Source organism: Natator depressus, chromosome 24, assembly GCF_965152275.1.
Source record: "Natator depressus isolate rNatDep1 chromosome 24, rNatDep2.hap1, whole genome shotgun sequence".
Classification (NCBI taxonomy): Eukaryota; Metazoa; Chordata; order Testudines; family Cheloniidae; genus Natator; species Natator depressus.
This window is the reverse complement of record NC_134257.1, coordinates 10039930-10057969: the sequence shown is the minus strand read 5'-3', so window position 1 is coordinate 10057969 and position 18040 is coordinate 10039930. Positions and strand designations below refer to the sequence as shown.

Here is an 18040-nt window from a genome sequence, read left to right as displayed (position 1 = left end):
CAAATAAACTTTTCCGCTTCTCCACCCCGTTGTGATGATTGGGTGACGCACACCGGGTAACGAACCCCCCGCTGTTGTTTTGCCTCTCGGCACTGGGTGCCGGCAACAATATGATCATTTTAAAAGACTAGTTTTATTTTTCACAGTGAAACACTCTTTATACAGTCCCTATAGCTTTAACACTCCTTGCTTCCTCTGTCCGGCTGTGCTGGGATCACACACAGGACATTGCTAATGTCTCCTTTTTTTCTACTACTTTACATGGAGATGTTGTATATTGTCTGTTAATTACCATAGTCAGTGGAGCAATTGGTGGCTCAGATACCACGGTGATGGGCACCGATGCAGAGATTCCATATCCCACTGATTCAGAGTTGCCATAGCGCAGAATTTCTTTTCAGCTGATCGCAAGGGGCCCCCGCTGAGTAACTGGGGCCATGGAATGCAGGGTCCCACATACGTAACAGGGAATAGGAACCTACCACCAGCATGAAGGGCAGCCACACAGGAGGGATCCCTCTAGTCACAAATCCACTCATCCCTGCTCTGCCTCCGTACCTTCCCTCTGCACTCCCAGGCTCACTGACCCCCTGCACCAGCGCCCGCAGTTCCTGCAACCCTTGCTCAGCAGAACCATCCCAGTCCCACTGGCAGGGGAAGCCTGAAGCAGGATTCACCTCTTCTACTCAGATCTTTGGTTTCACATTCCAGCCTTAAAGCGAGAGCAGCAGAAAAGGAAAATCAGGGCAGCATCAATTTATTTGCTAGGAAAATCTCTTAGGCACAGCCTGGTATTGGGTCCTACCGGGAAGATCCCAATTCCTTGTGCCACTGGAGGCTGAGGCAGAGCCATCTCCCTGCGCTCCAGAGAGACCCCGTCTCCAGAGGGGTGAGGAACAGGATTGACTGTTCCCCTCTGCCCTCCACGAGGTAGCACTGTGGGGTGCAATGCACCTTGGGCTGCTGCTGAGTAAATCGTCATGACTAAGCCCTGCCCCCCAAAGGGATTTATGCTGGGCTGGAGGGAGGCACCTAAGCCAGGTTGGTCGTTTTTTGAGGCAGAAATTTCAAGTCACTGCTCCAGTGTTTGTGGGGCAGGGTAGAGCTTTCAAGACAAGGTTGCCAGAATTTCTTTTTTAACATGGACAAAACACTATTCTGGGTAACAGCTGAGCCCTTTCCACTGAGTTAAAAGAAAAGAAAGAAATTCAGCCAGGGGCAGACACCAACAAGGGAAATTCCAGCCCAAAGGGTTGAAGTTTGGCAAAATTATAAGCAATGAAAACAGAGTTTTAGAATGGGAAGAGTTGGGGAATATTAATCATAGGTGGTCCTAGCAACTACAGATAGAGAATGTGGGGAGCAAAGGGATGAAACACTAGACTAGACTCAGGAGACCTGCATTCTGTTCCCCACTCTGCTGCTGGCCTGCTGGGTGACCTTGGGAAAATCACTTCACCTCTCCATGGCTCAGTTTCCCCATCTAAAATGGGAATAATGCTACTGACCTGATTTGTAAAGCACTTTGAGATCTACGGATGAAGATCCCTACATAATAACACCCAGTGTTCCTGTTATTGCTAACAGTAAATAATTACAAATACTTACAGAAGCATCTCATTCTGACTAGTGCTGAGAGCCCTGCAGGCCTCTCGGTCACAAGGGGAGCAAATCACACCGAGACCCCAGCCCACTTCAGATTCTTTATTTGCATGGCAGATGTCCGCGTTCAAAGCCAGGGAATAGCTCTGGCTGGAGCAAAGCAGCGTCGTTCACTGGGGCACGTCAGCCTTTCCGGACTCAGCGGTAGAACAGCAGCACTGCGGATTCAATCATCTCCTTGGATACGCTCCAGTGCTGATGGGTTCCGTAGCCGTTCCAATCAAAGGAAGCGAAATCACCGCACTGAACCGGGTTCCCTTCTGGGAAGAACCCTCCTCCACCCACGCAGTGCTGGGGAGAGAACAGAGGAATTGCCAGACCGGAGCAGAGCTGGGGCCCATCTAGACACCCTCCTGTCTCCAGGCCAGTGCCAGCTGCTACAGAGGAAACCGCAAGAAACCCTGCAATGGCCAGTTGGCGAATAATCTGTCCACAGAGAAAGTTACCTCCTGACCCCCACCAGTCAGAGGTCAGCTAATGCCCTGAAGCATGAGGGTTTAAATCCCTTCCTAACTCTTGGGACCAGATTCTCCATTGCCCTGGCTCTTGTGCAGTCACTTACCTTGGTGCAAAGGGCCCCCAGATGACAGCATTTGACACTCCTTTAGTGCTGGTGTAAACATCTGCACAAGGGGCAGGGCCAGGAGGCTTTGGGCCATTGGGTTTTTATTTTTAGTATTTATTGTTTGCATTGAGTCTCAGAGCCCCCAGCCATGGCCCAGAACCCTGATGCTAGGTGCTGTACATTAGTTATGAGGTGTATTACGGTAGCACCTAGAAGCCACAGGCATGGCCCAGGACCCCATGGCACTAGGTGCTGTACAGACAGAAGAGAGAGATAGTCCCTGCCCCAAAGACCTCACAATGTAACCCTGACTATCTTGTGTTCTCCTAGCCCATCCTTGCTTGAATCCTGCTCAGAGGATAAACACAGACTGATGGAGAGGGCTGGATGGGCAGTTAGGGAAAGGCCAGGCATTATCCCCCTCCTTGAACTGCAATATCTGCACATATGGACTCAACTCACGACTCCAAGCTCCTGCTACTGGATTGCCCATTAGAAAGGCCCTTTCCCCTAGAACTGAAATAAAGTCTCAGGTTTCACATGCAAACACCCTGCAGGTTTGATTCCCCTCTGGCAGGATGCACCATCTCTTCAACAAGAAGAAAGGGTCAGTTGAGACCAAATGTGGGCTCGCAACCAGCGCTGGCTGGTCCAGCCTGGAGAGTTGCTAGGGCTGATCACTGAGGGCCCAATGCACCAGAAAACACACAGATTCAGCACATCCACCCCCACCCCCCAGCAACTTCTGACAAAGGGCTCCTGTGAGCCGGTCCTCCCTTGATGGAACCCCAAAGGACAGAAATAACATCAGCACCCCCTAGCCTACCTGGGGGATGATTGCCTGCATGGGCACAGCTGACCCTGCTGGCACAGGGGCTATAAATTGAACCCATCCTGTGCCAGTGCAGAGGTAAAAAGAGGCTTTGCACAGGCAGTGAGCTCCAACAGTGACACTAGGCAGCTCCACAGCAGAGGTGGACAAACAGCTTCTGCTGGAAAATGTAGTTTTCATAGAATCATAGGTCCCTTCCAACCCTGATATTCTAAGGAGGTCATCTAGTCCAACCCCCTGCTCAAAGCAGGACCAATCCCCAATTTTTGCCCCAGATCCCTAAAAGGCCCCCTCAAGGATTGAACTCACAACCCTGGGTTTAGCAGGCCAGTGCTCAAACCACTGAGCGATCCCTCCCCCCCAAAACTATTTCTGAAGTAAGGTTCAATTTAGTGAATACTTTCAACGTGAGTGAGTGTGAGTGTGTGTGTGTGACAGAGAGGATATTTGGTTTGAATATTTAGCTATTTTATTCATTTTAAAAATGGGGGGAAATACACACAAAAAGAAACAACAAAAATAAAAAATACCAGGTTGTTTTGAGTCAAACAAAACATTTTGTTTGACCCACCACAACTATTTGGGGTTTTTATCCATTTTGGGTTGACACAAAAAAATGGTGGTTGTTTTTTTCAGATTACAGTGGAGTCGCATCATATGCGCGTTTAATTTACACGAATTCAACTATACACGAAAGAAAAATAACAATAACTTGCAGCGGTGGAGTACTGTACAGGAGTCGACGGGAGAGCGCTCGGGGGTCGATTTATCGCGTCTAGACTAGACGCGATAAATCGACCCCCACTGGATTGATTGCTGCCCACCAATCCAGTGAGCATCTCGCCGCGCTGAGTGTGATTCTAGTGTTTAAAGATACGTATTTTTCGTACAACATGGCCCCTAAACGCAAGCCAACTACTTCATCTGGTGCTCAGCCGAAGAAACAGCGATCTGCTCCAACGCTGGAGGAAAAACTGGCTGTGTTAGAGTTATTGAGAGACAGTATGTCGGTCTCCAACATGGCGCGTAAATATGAACTCAACGAATCTAGCATCCAGGCCATCAAGATTCGAGCGAGAAATTCGTCAAGCCGTGGCATCAAGTGCTCCAATGACTGCTAAGGTGACGAGCCAGGTGCGTGATAAGACTTTAGTGAAGACTGAAAAGGCATTAAACTTATGGCTGGAAGACATGAACCGTAAATGGGTGCTTATCAATGGCAACATGTTGCGAGAAAAGGCTCTTAGCCTCTACGCGCTGTTCAAACCTCCCGCCGAAGGGGACAGCCTTCTGAGGAGAAGGAATTCAACGCCGGCCAAGGTGGGCTTAACAATTTTAGGAACCGCTTCAACCTCAAAAACGTGCAGAGTACTGGTGAAGCTGCATCTGCCAATGAAGAGGCAGCAAAAGCCTGCCCCGAACAATTAAAGAAAATCACCGAAGAAAAGGGCTCTCTTCCCGAACAAGTTTTTAATGCTGACGAGACTGGGCTCTTCTGGAAAAAAATGCCCAACCGCACTTACACTTCGAAATCAGAAAGACAAGCCCCTGGCTTCAAAGCAGCTAAAGATCATGTGACTGTGTTGTTTTGTGGCAATGCGGCTGGGCATTTAATAAAGCAGGGCTTGCACTACAGGGCTGCAAATCCCCTTGTCCTAAAAGGCAAGAACAAAAATCTCCTGCCTGTGTTCTGGCAATCAAATAAAAAGGCTTGGGTGAGGGCAGCATTATTTCTGGATTGGTTCCACAAGCGTTTCATTCCGGAGGTCACGCGGTACCTTGAAGAGAAAGGACTTAACTTTAAATTGTTGCTGATCGTAGACAATGCTCCTGGCCATCCTGAGGCACTCCGGTTTGCGCATAATGACGTTGAAGTCGTCTTTCTCCCTTTTTTATTCTTTCATTCTTCTGTCTCTCTCTCTTTTTGACTATACGTGATTTTCGCCTTACACACTGACTTTAGAATCTAACCCCCGCGTAAGATGCAACTCCGCTGTATTCGCTCCACTCCAGCTTGTCTCTGCTCCAACCCTAATCCCACTCTGGTCAGATACTCACATGCTCGGTGTTACAGCCGGTGACTTTCACCCCAGCACACAGAGCCATGGCCGCCTTCTCAGAATTAAATACGCGGAACTGGATGTAGCCGGGAACGAATTCAGCTGGTGACAGAAAAGGGGAGGTCAGAACCATTGTTTGCCATGGACAGGTGGAGAGAAATGACTTAACGAAGGGGCTTGGCTGGGATTAGAGCTAAGTCCCTGTGTGTAAACTGGGAATGATTAAGAATCTGGAACTCCTGACTAGGCCACTGCAGAGAAACTAAATGATTTCTTTGCATCGGTCTTCACGGCTGAGGATATGAGGGAGATTCTCAAATCTGAACCGTTCTTTTTAGGTGACAAATCTGAGGAACTGTCCCAGATTTAGGTGTCATTAGGGAGGTTTTGGAACAAACTGATAAATTAAACAGTAATAAGTCACTAGGACCAGATGCTATCACCCAAGAGTTCTGAAGGAACTCACATGTGAAATTGCAGAACTACTAACTGTGATATGTAACCTATCACTTAAATCAGCCTCTGTACGAGATGACTGGAGGATAGCTGATATGACGCCAGGTTTTTTTTAAAAAGACTCCATAGGTGATCCTGGCAATTACAGGCTGGTAAGCCTAATTTCAGTACCAGGCAAACTGGATAAAACTATAGTAAAGAATGGAATGATCATAGGTGAACACAATTTGTTGGGAAGAGTCAACATGGTTTTTGTAAAAGGAAATCATGCCTCTCTGATCTACTAGAATTCTTTGAAGGGGTTAACAAGCATGTGGACAAGGGGAATCCAGTGGATATAATGTACTTAGATTTCCAGAAAGCCTTTGACACCAAAGCCTTTCTCTCACCAAAGGCTCTTAAGCAAAGTTGTGGGATAAGAGGGAAGGTCCTCTCATGGCTCAGTAATTGGTTAAAAGATAGGAAACAAAGGGTAGGAATAAATGGTCAGTTTTCAGACTGGTAAATTGTAAACAGAGGTAACTAGTGGCATCCCCCAGGGGTCTGTACTAGGACCAGTGATGTTCAACATATTCATAAATGATCTCGACAAAGGGGTAAAACAGTGAGGTGGCAAAATTTACAGATGATACAAAACTACTCAAGATACTTAAGTCCAAAGCAGACTGTGAAGGGGACCTCACAAAACTGGGTGACTGGGCAACAAAATGGCAGATGCATTTATGAACACTGAATTTCAAAGTAATGCACACTGGAAAACAATCTCAATTATACATATAAAACGATGGAGTCTAAATTAGCTGTTACGACTCAAGAAAGAGATCTTGGAGTCATTGTGGATAGTTCTCTGAAAACATCCACACAATGTGCAGCGGCAGTCAACAAAGGGAACAGAATGTTGGGAATCATTGGGAAGGGGATAAATAATAAGACAGAAAATATATGCCTCTATATAAATCCATGGTATGCCCACATCTTGAATACTGCGTGCAGATGTGGTTGCCCCATCTCAAAAAATATATTCTGGAATTGGAAAAGCTTCAGAAAAGGGCAACAAAAATTATTAGGGGTATGGAACAACTTCCGTATGAGAGATTAATAAGACTAGGACTTTTCAGCTTGGAAAAGAGACGACTCAGGGGGATATGATAGAGGTCTATAAAATCATGACTGGTGTGGAGAAAGTAAATAAGGAAGTATTATTTACTCCTCATAACACAAGAGCTAGGGGTCACCAAATGAAATTAATAGGCAACAGGTTTAAAACAAACAAAAGGAAGTATTTCTTCACACAATGCAGAGTCAACCTGTGGAACCCTTTGCCAGAGGATGTTGTGAAGGCCAAGATTATAACAGGGTTAAAAAAAGAGCTAGATAAGTTCATGGAGGATAGGTCCATCAATGGCTATTCGCCAGGATGGACATGGAAATATCATGGAGAAGGTCCTCAAGGAATCCATTTTGAAGCACTTGGAGGAGAGGAAGGTGATCAGCAACAGTCAACATGGATTCACCAAGGGCAAATCATGCCTGACCAACCTGATTGCCTTCTGTGATGAGATAACTGGCTCTGTGCATATGAGGAAAGCAGTGGACGTGATATACCTTGACTTTAGCAAAGCTTTTGTTATTGTCTCCCACAATATTCTTGCCAGCAAGTTAAAAAAGTATGGATTGGATGAATGGACTGTAAGGTGGATAGAAAGCTGGCTAGATCATCGGGATCAACGGGTAGTGATCAATGGCTCAATGTCTAGTTGGCAGCTAGTATCAAGCGGAGTGCCCTAGGGGTCGGTCGTGGGGCTGGTTTTGTTCAACATCTCCATTAATGATCTGGATGATGAGATGGATTGCACCCTCAGCAAGTTTGCAGATGACACTAAGATGAGGGGAGAGGTAGATATGCTGGAGAGTAGGGATAGGGTCCAGAGTGACCTAGACAAATCGGAGGATTGAGCCAAAAGAAATCTGAGGCGGTTCAACAAGGACAAGGAAGAATCCCATGCACAACTACAGGTTGGGGACCGACTGCCTAAGCAACAGTTCTGCAGAAAAGGACCCGGGGATTAGAGTGGACAAGAAGCTGGATATGAGTCAACAGTGTGCCCTTGTTGCCAAGAAGGCTAATGGCATATTGGGCTCCCTTAGTAGGAGCATTGCCAGCAGATCAAGGGAAGTGATTATTCCCCTCTATTCGGCACTGGTGAAGCCACATCTGGAGAATTGCGTCTAGTTTTGGGGCCCCCACTACAGAAAGGATGTGGACAAATAGAGAGTCCAGCGGAGGGCAACAAAAATGATTTGGGGGCTGGGGAACATGACTTATGAGGAGAGGCTGAGGGAACTGGGCTTATTTAGTCTGCAGAAGAGAAGAGTGAGGGGGGATTTGATAGCAGCCTTCAACTACCTAAAGCAGGTTCTAAAGAGGATGGAGCTTGACTGTTCTCAGTGGTGGCAGATGACAGAACAAGAAGTAATGGTCTCAAGTTGCAGTGGGGAAGGTCTAGATTGGATATTAGGAAAAACTAATTCACTAGGAGGGTGATGAAGCACTGGAATGGGTTACCTAGGGAGGTGGTAGAATCTCCATCCTTAGAGGTTTTTAAGGCCCAGCTTGACAAAGCCCTGGCTGGGATGATTTAGTTGGTGTTGGTCCTGTTTTGAGCAGGGGGTTGGACTAGATAACCTCCTGAGGTCTCTTCCAACCCTAATCGTCTATGACTCTATGGGATGGTATCCCTAGCCTCTGTTTGCCACAAGCTGGGAATAGGTGACAGGGAATGGATCACTGATGATAACCTGTTCTGTTCATTCCTTCTGAAGCACATGGCATTGGCCTCTGTCTGAAGACAGGATACTGGGCTAGATGGAACATTGGTCTGACCCAGTATGGCCATTGTTATGTTCTAATTCCAGTCCCACACAGGAGCTGGGCAGTTGTCCCGTCACAGCTGGGCCGACCATAGCTCTGTCACTGTTCTGCGTGTGTCTTTAGTGCACTGCACCTTTCAGTTCCCAGGAGCTCTGGGTAGTGCTACGATCTCAAAACACCCCTCCTGGCATGAGCTGCCAGTGCAGACACTGCCTCATTCCCCAGCTGGAGATTTCCGCAGTCTGGACTGTGGAGCGGCTCCTTCTGCCACCCTGCTGACTCTCAGGGCTTGCCCTGGTCTGGCTCTCCCCAGACTGCGTCCTTATCCCTGGTCTGTCTGTCATGGGGGAAGGGAAGGTCCTTCTCGCAGGCATCTCCTCAACCCTTGCTGCTGCCTCCTTTCAGGACCAGCTTTAGGGCATAAGCCCCCTCCTGCCTTTTCTCCTTGGCTCCTTTCCCAGAGATTGGAAACTCCAGATCACCTCTCTCCTCAGTCTCCTCTTCTGGCCACACCCTCGCCAGGTATCACAGACCACCCCATGCCAGAGCCCTTTTGTGTTCAGTTGCCATGTAGCATGTTAAAGTGGAGAAAACACACTGCGCGCTCTCCTGGAGATTTTCCATATCCTCTCTCTCATTTAATCGTTTGCCCTTTCTCTAAAACAAAGGTAATTCAGACTGGAAGGACAGGGCTGGTCTGTGCAGGTGGAGAGGCAGAACCCGCACACTCACTACCAGACTTACTTCGGCCATTTGGAGAGTAATAGCTGGCAGTTTGCTGGGCATCGCCATAGTCGTAGATGACGGGCACGGCGGGGCCATTGTTGGTCTTGCAGACACCAGCGCCGTATTTCACTGGGTATTTCTGGGAGACACAAACGCAGCGAGCATCCAGTGTTAGTTTCTGTCCCTGTGGCAGGGCAGCTCCAGCACAGACAAGGAAGCATTAACTAAAACTTGCTTACTGGGTGATTTGTTCAGTCAGTGCCTCTGCTCACACAGGCCAGCCCTAGGGCACAGCAGTGGGCCAAGAATATGACATGTCAAGGTGCCCCTTGGGGTGGATTTATCACAGACTATTTGGGGCAGGGACTGTTGTTCTGCTCTGGGTCCGTGCAGCACTTAGCACTGTGGGGCCCTGGTCTGCGGGGGGTCCGCTAGGAGCTGCCACAATGCGGGCAGTAAATGATAATAGGTGAGAATCAGCATGTGTCCAGCATTGTTGCCCCTGCACCCCCAGCCCTGCGGAGATGCCCCTGCTAAGATGCCTGAACCCCAAAGCCGGGGCTCAAGGGTGAGTCAAGGGCTTGGCCTAGCACCAAAGCACCTGTGTCCACTGGCCCCCCATCTCCAGGGTGTGAGGTGGGGTTGGTCTTCATGGGCCATTCAGCCTCTCTGCTGAGTCTGTCAGCACATCGGTGCCAAGGCGATGGCTGGTTTGGGATGTAAACACCAGCAATGTTGAGAGCTCCTTGTCCCATTATCAGCCCCTGACCCCCCAGCATGGAGCGCTTTTAGCATGTTGAGAATTTGCCCAACCAAGCTCCTCCATCTACACTGGTGCCAGCAGAGCCACCCAGCCCCTCCTGCACACGCCCCTCCAAAGCCCCCGACTCAGCACCATCACCTGGTAGAGTCTGAGGAGGTTCCCCCCCTCTGAGGACAGGAAGCCAGTCTCGGTGTGGTACCTCAGGATGGACCTGTTCTTCCATTCTTTCAGGGGCGTCTTGTTGGTTACATGCCACACGGACAGGTCCTGGGATTGCAGATCGTAATAACCAGGGTTCTGAAAAGCAAGGACCCAGCTGAAACCTCTCAGCCATATCCCTGGTACTTACCCGCTCCCTCTGCCCCCCATCACTGGGGCATCTGGGCACCTCACCACCTGTGGTATATGTATCCTGACACTCACCCCGCAAGGCAGAGAAGCACGATGCCCATTGTACGGGGGAGAACTGAGGCACAGAGACTAGGTGACTTACCCTAGGTCACACAGGGGGCCTATGGCAGGGCAGGGAATGGAGCCCAGGGCTGCCAAGCCCTTCGCTAGCACCTTGACCACTGGGCCATCCCTCCCATCTAACCCCCATGCTGGTGTCCCCCACCTCCCCATGTGCATTCAACCACATTCTAACACACCCTCTCTCCCCAGCAGGGAGCTATTGGCCATGGAGAAGGGGATCCCACCTTATAGTCATCACTGGTGGAGCCCACCGCGGAGCCGAAGGTGTTGTAATTGGCCCAGTTGCCCTCTCCCTCTGGGTAGTTGATGTTGCTCCCCTGCTGGCTGGACCAGCGATCGCCCGTGGTGCACTTGCCATAGACATTGTTCTCGTGCACGCTGGCCACCAGGGTCCAGCCGCCCCCCTTGGTGGTCATGTCGCAAAAGGTCTGGTAGGTCTCGCCATTCTCGGTGCGCAGGGTGTAAATCCCGTCTGCAGGGGTGGGAAGCGGGGAGCACCTGGTCAGCCAGAGCCAGGGAAAGGCCCTCTCAGAGCCAGACATTAAATGGGAAACACGCCCAGGTGAGGAGCTTCTAGTGCGCTGCAGCAGGACGCAAACCCGGAGTCACTGGAGCAGGACGTGCCCCTGCATCTGGGAGCAGAGGGGCCCGATTCCCAGGAGCACTATAGCCCCTTGGCAGCGGAGAGCGAGTGCAAATTACAGGGACTCCCAGAGCGTGACAAGGCCTGAGCCTTTCCACACACGAGCTGTAGCACTTTCATGATACCGGTGTAGTTACAGTGCTACGACTCCTTAGTGTGGACACCGTTTATACTGATTTAAAGGGGCTTTATACGGGGATAGCCATTCCCATATGGAAAGTGGAATACGCTGTCCCTGTCTAAGGAATTACGCTTTCCCCCAGTATAATTGTGTTCACACTGAGGCTGGACTAGTATCAATATGTCAAGAAAAACCCATCCCCCGACCCAACACAGTGACACCAGGACAGACGTCATACGCAGACCAGGCCTAAGTGTAACTGAGAACCAGGCCGGGGACAATTTGTGCTAAGGAAAGGCCCCAGGCCTTGTTTTGAGCCCCCTGCTGTGTGTGTCCCCGCGCTGTGTCCCTCTTTTGGGCCTAAGCCTGCGGTGACTCCATCTGGGGGCTGCACGATGGGTGGAACTGAGCCAGGCAAAGAACCTACCGCCCACTGGCTACCCTCGGACTGTCAAAGGGGCTGAGCACCCGCCCTGGCCTGGGCGTCACCTGGCGCTGGAGGGGCTCAGCCTTGGGTTGCCAACCCTGCGGGATTGACCTGGAGTCTCCAGGAATTAAAGACTAAGTCACATGATGAAACTTCCAGGAATACATCCAACCAAAATTGGCAACCCTAGCTCAATAGCTCAGCCCCAAGAGCAGGGCTTGCACCCTCTGACCTCCCTGTCGGAGTCCTGCACTGCACGCCGTTCCTTCAGCTGAGACGTACGCCAGGGTCCGTGGAGGAGGGTGGAGATTTTCAGAGGCACATGCTGGGCAATGGGAGTTGGGCGCCTCTGTGCCACTTGTGTCTCTGAAATTCTCTGCTGGGGGAGACCAGCCAGACACGAGGCAGCAGGATCCCCGACAAGGTTTTCTCCGCCGTCAGCTCCTGTGCATGGCGGAGGCCTAAGCAGCAGGGCACTGGCAGAGAGCTGAGGTCTCATGTGGCTCCAGCAGCGGGGAATGTAAGGATAAAGCCTTTTCCAGTAATCACATTGTAAGGCCTAAGGCCTTTGTTTGCAGACATATTAAGAGAGCAGCAGCCATGAGCTAAGAAGCAGGAAGTCACATCCTCACATTCCGTCTAAATTATATTAAAACAACTTAATATCGGGCTGTTAATGTCACCCACTATCACCAGGTAAAGAAATAGATCTTATGATGGTTAAAGAAAACTTAGTTTGATAGCATCCTGTCTGGCAAGAAATCACTTATCAAGAGTTGTGGTTGTGAAATCCTCATTTTTTTATTGTTTTATCTTTATGGTTCCCACTTCTCTATTGTTTTTCTGTATGATCTCAGTCAGGTTCTTTGATTGTTTCTGTCTGTTACATAATTAATTTTGCTAGGTGTAAATTAATTAAGGTGGTGGGATGATTAGGTTAGAGAATTGTTACAATATGTTAGGATTGATTAATCAAATTTTAGTAAAATGATTGGTTAAGGTACAGCTAAGTCAGATTCAGGTTACACTATATAAACTGAGGTCCAAAAGGAAGTTCTTTGGGAACCAACTCCAGGACACAGCCCCAAGATCAGAGCGGCCAGACCTCAACACTCTGCCAATGACACCCTGAAGAAACTGTAGGCCCCCAGATGACCTGATCCTGACTGGCCAGCAGGGAAAAGTTCATCTGTCTCATTGGGAGTGGTGAGCACAGTATGTGTACCATGTGCAGTCTGTTTTGGTGATTGTTAGTGAATAGAGGTTAAGTAGGACATTACTGTGTAAGGCTCTTTCACTGGTAAAGGACTCAGTAAACCCACAAAAGATTAATTCCTGAGTCCACGGGGTATGGGTGTTTGCTCGGAGTCCACAGGGAAAGTGTGTTTACCCGGAGGAGTAGATCCCGGAGCCCACAGAGGGGTAAAGTTAGGTGCTCTTCGCCTGGAGCCCTAAGAACTGGAAAAGGGTAGGAGGTGCCTAAATTAACCGGGTTACGCCTTGAGCCCTAGGAACTAGGTAGAAGTGGGATGCCCTAGAGTGGTGAAGTGACAGAGAATTTTGTTTCAGAGTAACAGCCGTGTTAGTCTGTATTCTCAAAAAGAAAAGGAGTACTTGTGGCACCTTAGAGACTAACCAATTTATTTGAGCATAAGCTTTCATGAGCTACAGCTCACTTCATCGGATGCTGTAGCTCACGAAAGCTTATGCTCAAATAAATTGGTTAGTCTCTAAGGTGCCACAAGTCCTCCTTTTCTTTTTGAGAATTTTGTGCGGGTAACAGGAGGGCCCCCTGCATATGTGCTTAGCACACAGCGCTCCCCCTAGTTTGCACCAGTCAAAGGGCCCCTGCTCATCATCAGTCCCAGCCCTGCTGGAATCAGCCCCTAGATGTATTCAGAATGAGTCAGCCCTGGTAATGCGATTGCCCACGGTGGCCACGGATGGGCAGGTGTCCCCGCTGCCAGCCCAGAGATGCCCGGGTGCATCTGAACCGACTGGACCCAGCTCTAGTCTTTACATTGGTCTGGAGCAGGCACCCAGCGGAAGCAGAGCAGCTTCTGAAGATCCAGGGACGCCCCCTCTGCACTCACCTCTAGCCCCAATCTGGGTGGCTTTAATTTGCTTGCAGCTGCGGGGCAGGCTCTGGTAGGTCTGGTTACTCTGGGGGCTCTGGCTGACATGCGTGTCCTCCCACGTTTCCAGCAGGTCACGGATGGCGAGCTTTAGCGCAGCAGCACCCCCGCTCCCATCTGCATAGCAGGGTGAGGAGTTTTCATCTGTTACCATTTATGTGGCCAGGATGGCAGAGCCCTCAGTCCCCTCAGTGCGGAGATCCCCAGTCATGGGAAAGCTACTGTGGGAGTGACATTATGTACAAGCACCACCACACACACACAAGCACACAGACACAGACACACAATCAGTCACACACAACTGAACACATACAGCCCCCCATCATACACAACACAGAAACGCACACAGACACACATACAACCATAGACAACCAGCCACAGAATCACATACAGCCAGAGAGAAACACAAACGCACACATACACAAACATGCAAAACCTCCCCCTACACACAATCGCACAAACACACACACACCTGTCTATATATAAAGTAGAACTGATGCTTTTAGTAAGAGGTACATCTAAGAACTATTTCACATCCCTGAATCAGTAGCGGAAGATCTTTATAAGTTTGAAAATTACAAATAGGGGCTACGTTGTAGAACTGGCTTGAGTGGGAGCAACTAGGCACTACCATAATACACCTAATAGATAATATACAGCACCTAGCACAGTGGGGTCCTGGTCCAGAACTGGGGCACCTAGGCGCTATCACAGTAATTAATAATACCACCCTTAGGCACCCATCTTTGAAAACCTTGGCCCTGGAACATGGACAGAAGAAAATGGTTGCAGCTAATTCAGGGTGAGTTCTGGTTGGCAGGAGGCTGCCTTAGGGTTTGGGAGAATTATTTCCAGAAGGGAAAGGAAAAAAAGCCACTTACCGCAAGGGCGGCCCCTGGTCACTTGGATGAGGAGCAGCAGGAGAGCGAGTTGTTTCATTGTTGACTTTGCAGCAGGGAAAACAGTAGATCAGCTGGTTAATAGCCAGGCTGGAGGGTGGGAGGGCTCTACCCCAAATCTTCCTGATCCCAGGCTGCGCTGACTCTCTGCATAACCTGCCCATGACACTAACACCCCAGAGGAAAGTTTGAGACCCTGCAGCCCTTGAGTTCAATGGGAGTTTGCCGGAGTGGGGATGCCTTGCTGTGACATCCTTAGAGCAGTTTCCTTCTTCAGAGATGGCTCAGTGACAGGTTTATGGGGTTGGAAGCTGAGGTGATCCGGGCTGGGAGGGGAGCACCGGGGACCATGGTGCTGTACGGGGCACTGGGAGGAATCCAAGTAGCATCATGTGCACAGAGCAAGCCCTCCCCCTGCACTCCCTCTGGTAACTAGGGTGACCAGATGCCCCAAAAATCAGGACTGTCCCTATAAAATTGGGACTTTTTCTTATATAGGCACCTATTACCCCCACCCCCGTCCTGATTTTTCACACTTGCTATCTTGTCACCCTAACTGAGCCTCGCATCACCCCTGTAGGGTGGACAGGTCTCATTATACCCATTTTGCAGGTGGGGAAACCGAGGCAGAGAGGGCCTGACTTGAAGTCAATGGAATGCCTCACAATGGAATGGCTCCAGTCAGTGCTGGGATCAGGTCCAGAGAAGGGAAGCGAGAGGATCAGTACCCAAGTCCCATCTCAGACTTTTTTTAGGAGTCTCTCTCCTTGCTTTGCAGAAGAACTGACTCTAGCACATTTCACTCATGCCATGGGATCTGCCTGCACACTGCATGGCCACACCATCACGAGCCCAGCCAAAGGGCCCTGCAGCACAGCTACCCAGTACTAAAGGCAGGCAGAGTGGGGCTTGTGGTTAAGGCTCTGATTCAGGAGAGCTGGGTTCAATTCCCCCTCTGTCACTGACTCCTCGGGCAGGTGATGTGCTCTCTCTGGGCTCAGCTCCCCACCTGTAAAATAGGGGTGATAACTGTTCCTACTTCACTGGGTGCTCTGAGGATAAGTCCATTGAGGCTCATGTGTACTATGGTGCTGGGCAGCCAGTCGGGCTGATGCTGTGTAATAATAATGCCTAGTTCTGTTCATGAGTACATCTCAAAGCACTTTACAAGGCAGCTCAGTAGCATTAGCCTCATTTTACAGATATAGAGAAACCAACAAGGTCTTGGGCTTTCTAAAGCTACTATTTGCCAAGTTAACATATATATACAATTTCCACATTAACTCACAATGTAACACACTGAAGAGAGGGTCAGGACTCACCTGGTCCGTGGTTCCAATGTCTGAGGTTTTCAGATGCAGATTTCAGTATCAGAAACTTCTTCACACGGAGAGACAGAGCTATTCCTCTGATGCACCAACCCCTCTGCCTTAAATAAAGCACCAAAAGCGAAAGTGACCTTTTAAAAGCAAACACAACTAACAAACACCAGCATTATCTGTACACATGGGGGTTGGGGAGAAGGTTTCAAGTGAACACCTAGACCAGGTCAAATCTAGTTCGTCTTTCATCTTCACGCCCCAGTCCAGCCAGGGAACTCCATGTTTACACACAAGCACATGGCAGGCCTGGCCTTATCAACTTATCAACTGACTATTTGCATGCTGCTGCTGAATATTGGTTCAGGCGGTGGAGATGAATTGTCCCAATGAAGCCACAAGGATGTCGGAGCTCTCTAGATCTTTCACTGCTATAATAAAGAAGCAGATTAAAACAGGAACTTTGTTATTTCATTGAAACAGCACCTTGGCCCTTGGAATTCAGAAATAACTCCAGCCACTAAAAACAATCAAGGAATCAGAACAATTCGTTTAATTTTTTTCCTGTCTCTCAAGAACGGTTTGCTCTTGCAGAGCATTTTTTATCCACAGATCTCCTTGTGCTTTCCAAAAGGGATCAACATCGTTATCTCAATTTACCGGAAAAAAAAAGATGCACCAAGAAGGGAAGAAACTTTCCTGAGTCTCCAGCAGAGCTGGGAATAACCCAGCTCTCCTGTTTCCCACTCCCCACTGGATCGCACAGCCTCCTCTTTGCAGCACAATACCCTTTCTGCTCTAGTCCTCCAGCTACTCACCAACATCCCTTAGTCCAGTGTTTCTCAATGCGTGGGGTGCGTCAGTGCCCCACTATGACAGAATATACCCTTGTGTTCACACGCTACACAGTACTGTAACAATTTTGTACATGGCATGTCTTGAACAATTTGAAAACTCATAATTTGCTAGTCAGCATCGTCCTGATAAAATATGTGTGGCAACACTGTATATGAAGTTATAAGATTCTCCTGTTGTGACGCTCTGTACCTTGGGGGAACACCCAGCGCCCCCATGTTCATCCTCGTAAAATGATTGTGTGGTATCCAATGCAAAGTTTGTCATGTCTGGTGTCTTCGGAAGACTCATGATGCACTGAGCATTGTTGTTACAGTAATGTTATAGTAAGGTTATAGGTTATAATTTCATGTATATAGTTATGAGGCTGAAAATTTATCCTCATGGCTTAAAATAAGCCCAGGCAAAAACTCTCCAGGAGCTGAGAGGCAGTATGGGATAAACTCAGCCCATCCTCACAGGAACAAAGGACACTGGCCTAGGCAGCAACAAAAGAATCTGTTAGACTCTCGAGGAAGTCACCCCCTTCCTCTGGGCAGTTTGGAACTGCGATGAGGTAATGCTCACCTGACTCTGGAGTGGGGTGGGGAGCAAAGACAAAAGGGAAGAAAGAACATGATAAAAGGGAGAGACATTTGCCATGCTCTCTCTCTCTCTTCCACTTACATCTACAGACACCACACCAAGCGACTGAAGTGCTGATCAAAGGGGAGAGCCTGGATGAAGAGCATGGCTGAGAAGCATGTAAGTTTGTAAGGGCACTGAAAGTGTTAAGATCAGCTTAGAATGCGTTTTGCTTTTATTTCATTTGACCAAATCTGACTTGTTGTGCTTTGACTTATAATCACTTAAAATCTCTCTTTATAGTTAATAAATCTGTTTGTTTATTCTACCTAAAGCAGTGAGTTTGGTTTGAGGCGTGTCAGAGACTCCACTTGGGATAACAAGCCTGGTACATATCAATTTCTTTGTTAAATTGATGAACTCATGTAAGCTTGAAGCATCCAGCGGGCATAACTGGACACTGCAAGATGGAGGTTCCAAGGGTTGTGTCTGGACCGGAGATATTGGCTAGCGTCATTCAGTTGCACAATCCAAGGAGCAGCTTACATGCCAGAGGCTGTGCGTGAACAGCCCTGTTCTCACAGTAGAACAGGGTAAGGCTGGCTCCAGAGTGAAGGATTGGAGTGACCTAGCAGATCACCAGTCCAGATAACACCAGAGGGGAACG

At 49.0% G+C, this 18040-nt stretch overlaps 1 protein-coding gene across 1 annotated transcript; it reads right to left on the bottom strand.

Annotated features, from left to right (window-relative positions):
• Positions 1-1463: 1463 nt before the first annotated feature.
• On the bottom strand, positions 1464-16305 carry LOC141977038 (intelectin-like protein). Its single transcript, XM_074938247.1, has 8 exons — positions 15958-16305; positions 14618-14681; positions 13695-13853; positions 10635-10882; positions 10075-10233; positions 9192-9312; positions 5118-5221; positions 1464-1953 (listed from the first exon to the last, which is right to left on the bottom strand). The coding sequence occupies exons 2-8, from the start codon at positions 14673-14675 to the stop codon at positions 1801-1803; spliced, it is 1002 nt and encodes a 333-aa protein (XP_074794348.1). The 5' UTR covers positions 14676-14681; positions 15958-16305; the 3' UTR covers positions 1464-1800.
• Between the last annotated feature and the right edge of the window lie 1735 nt (positions 16306-18040).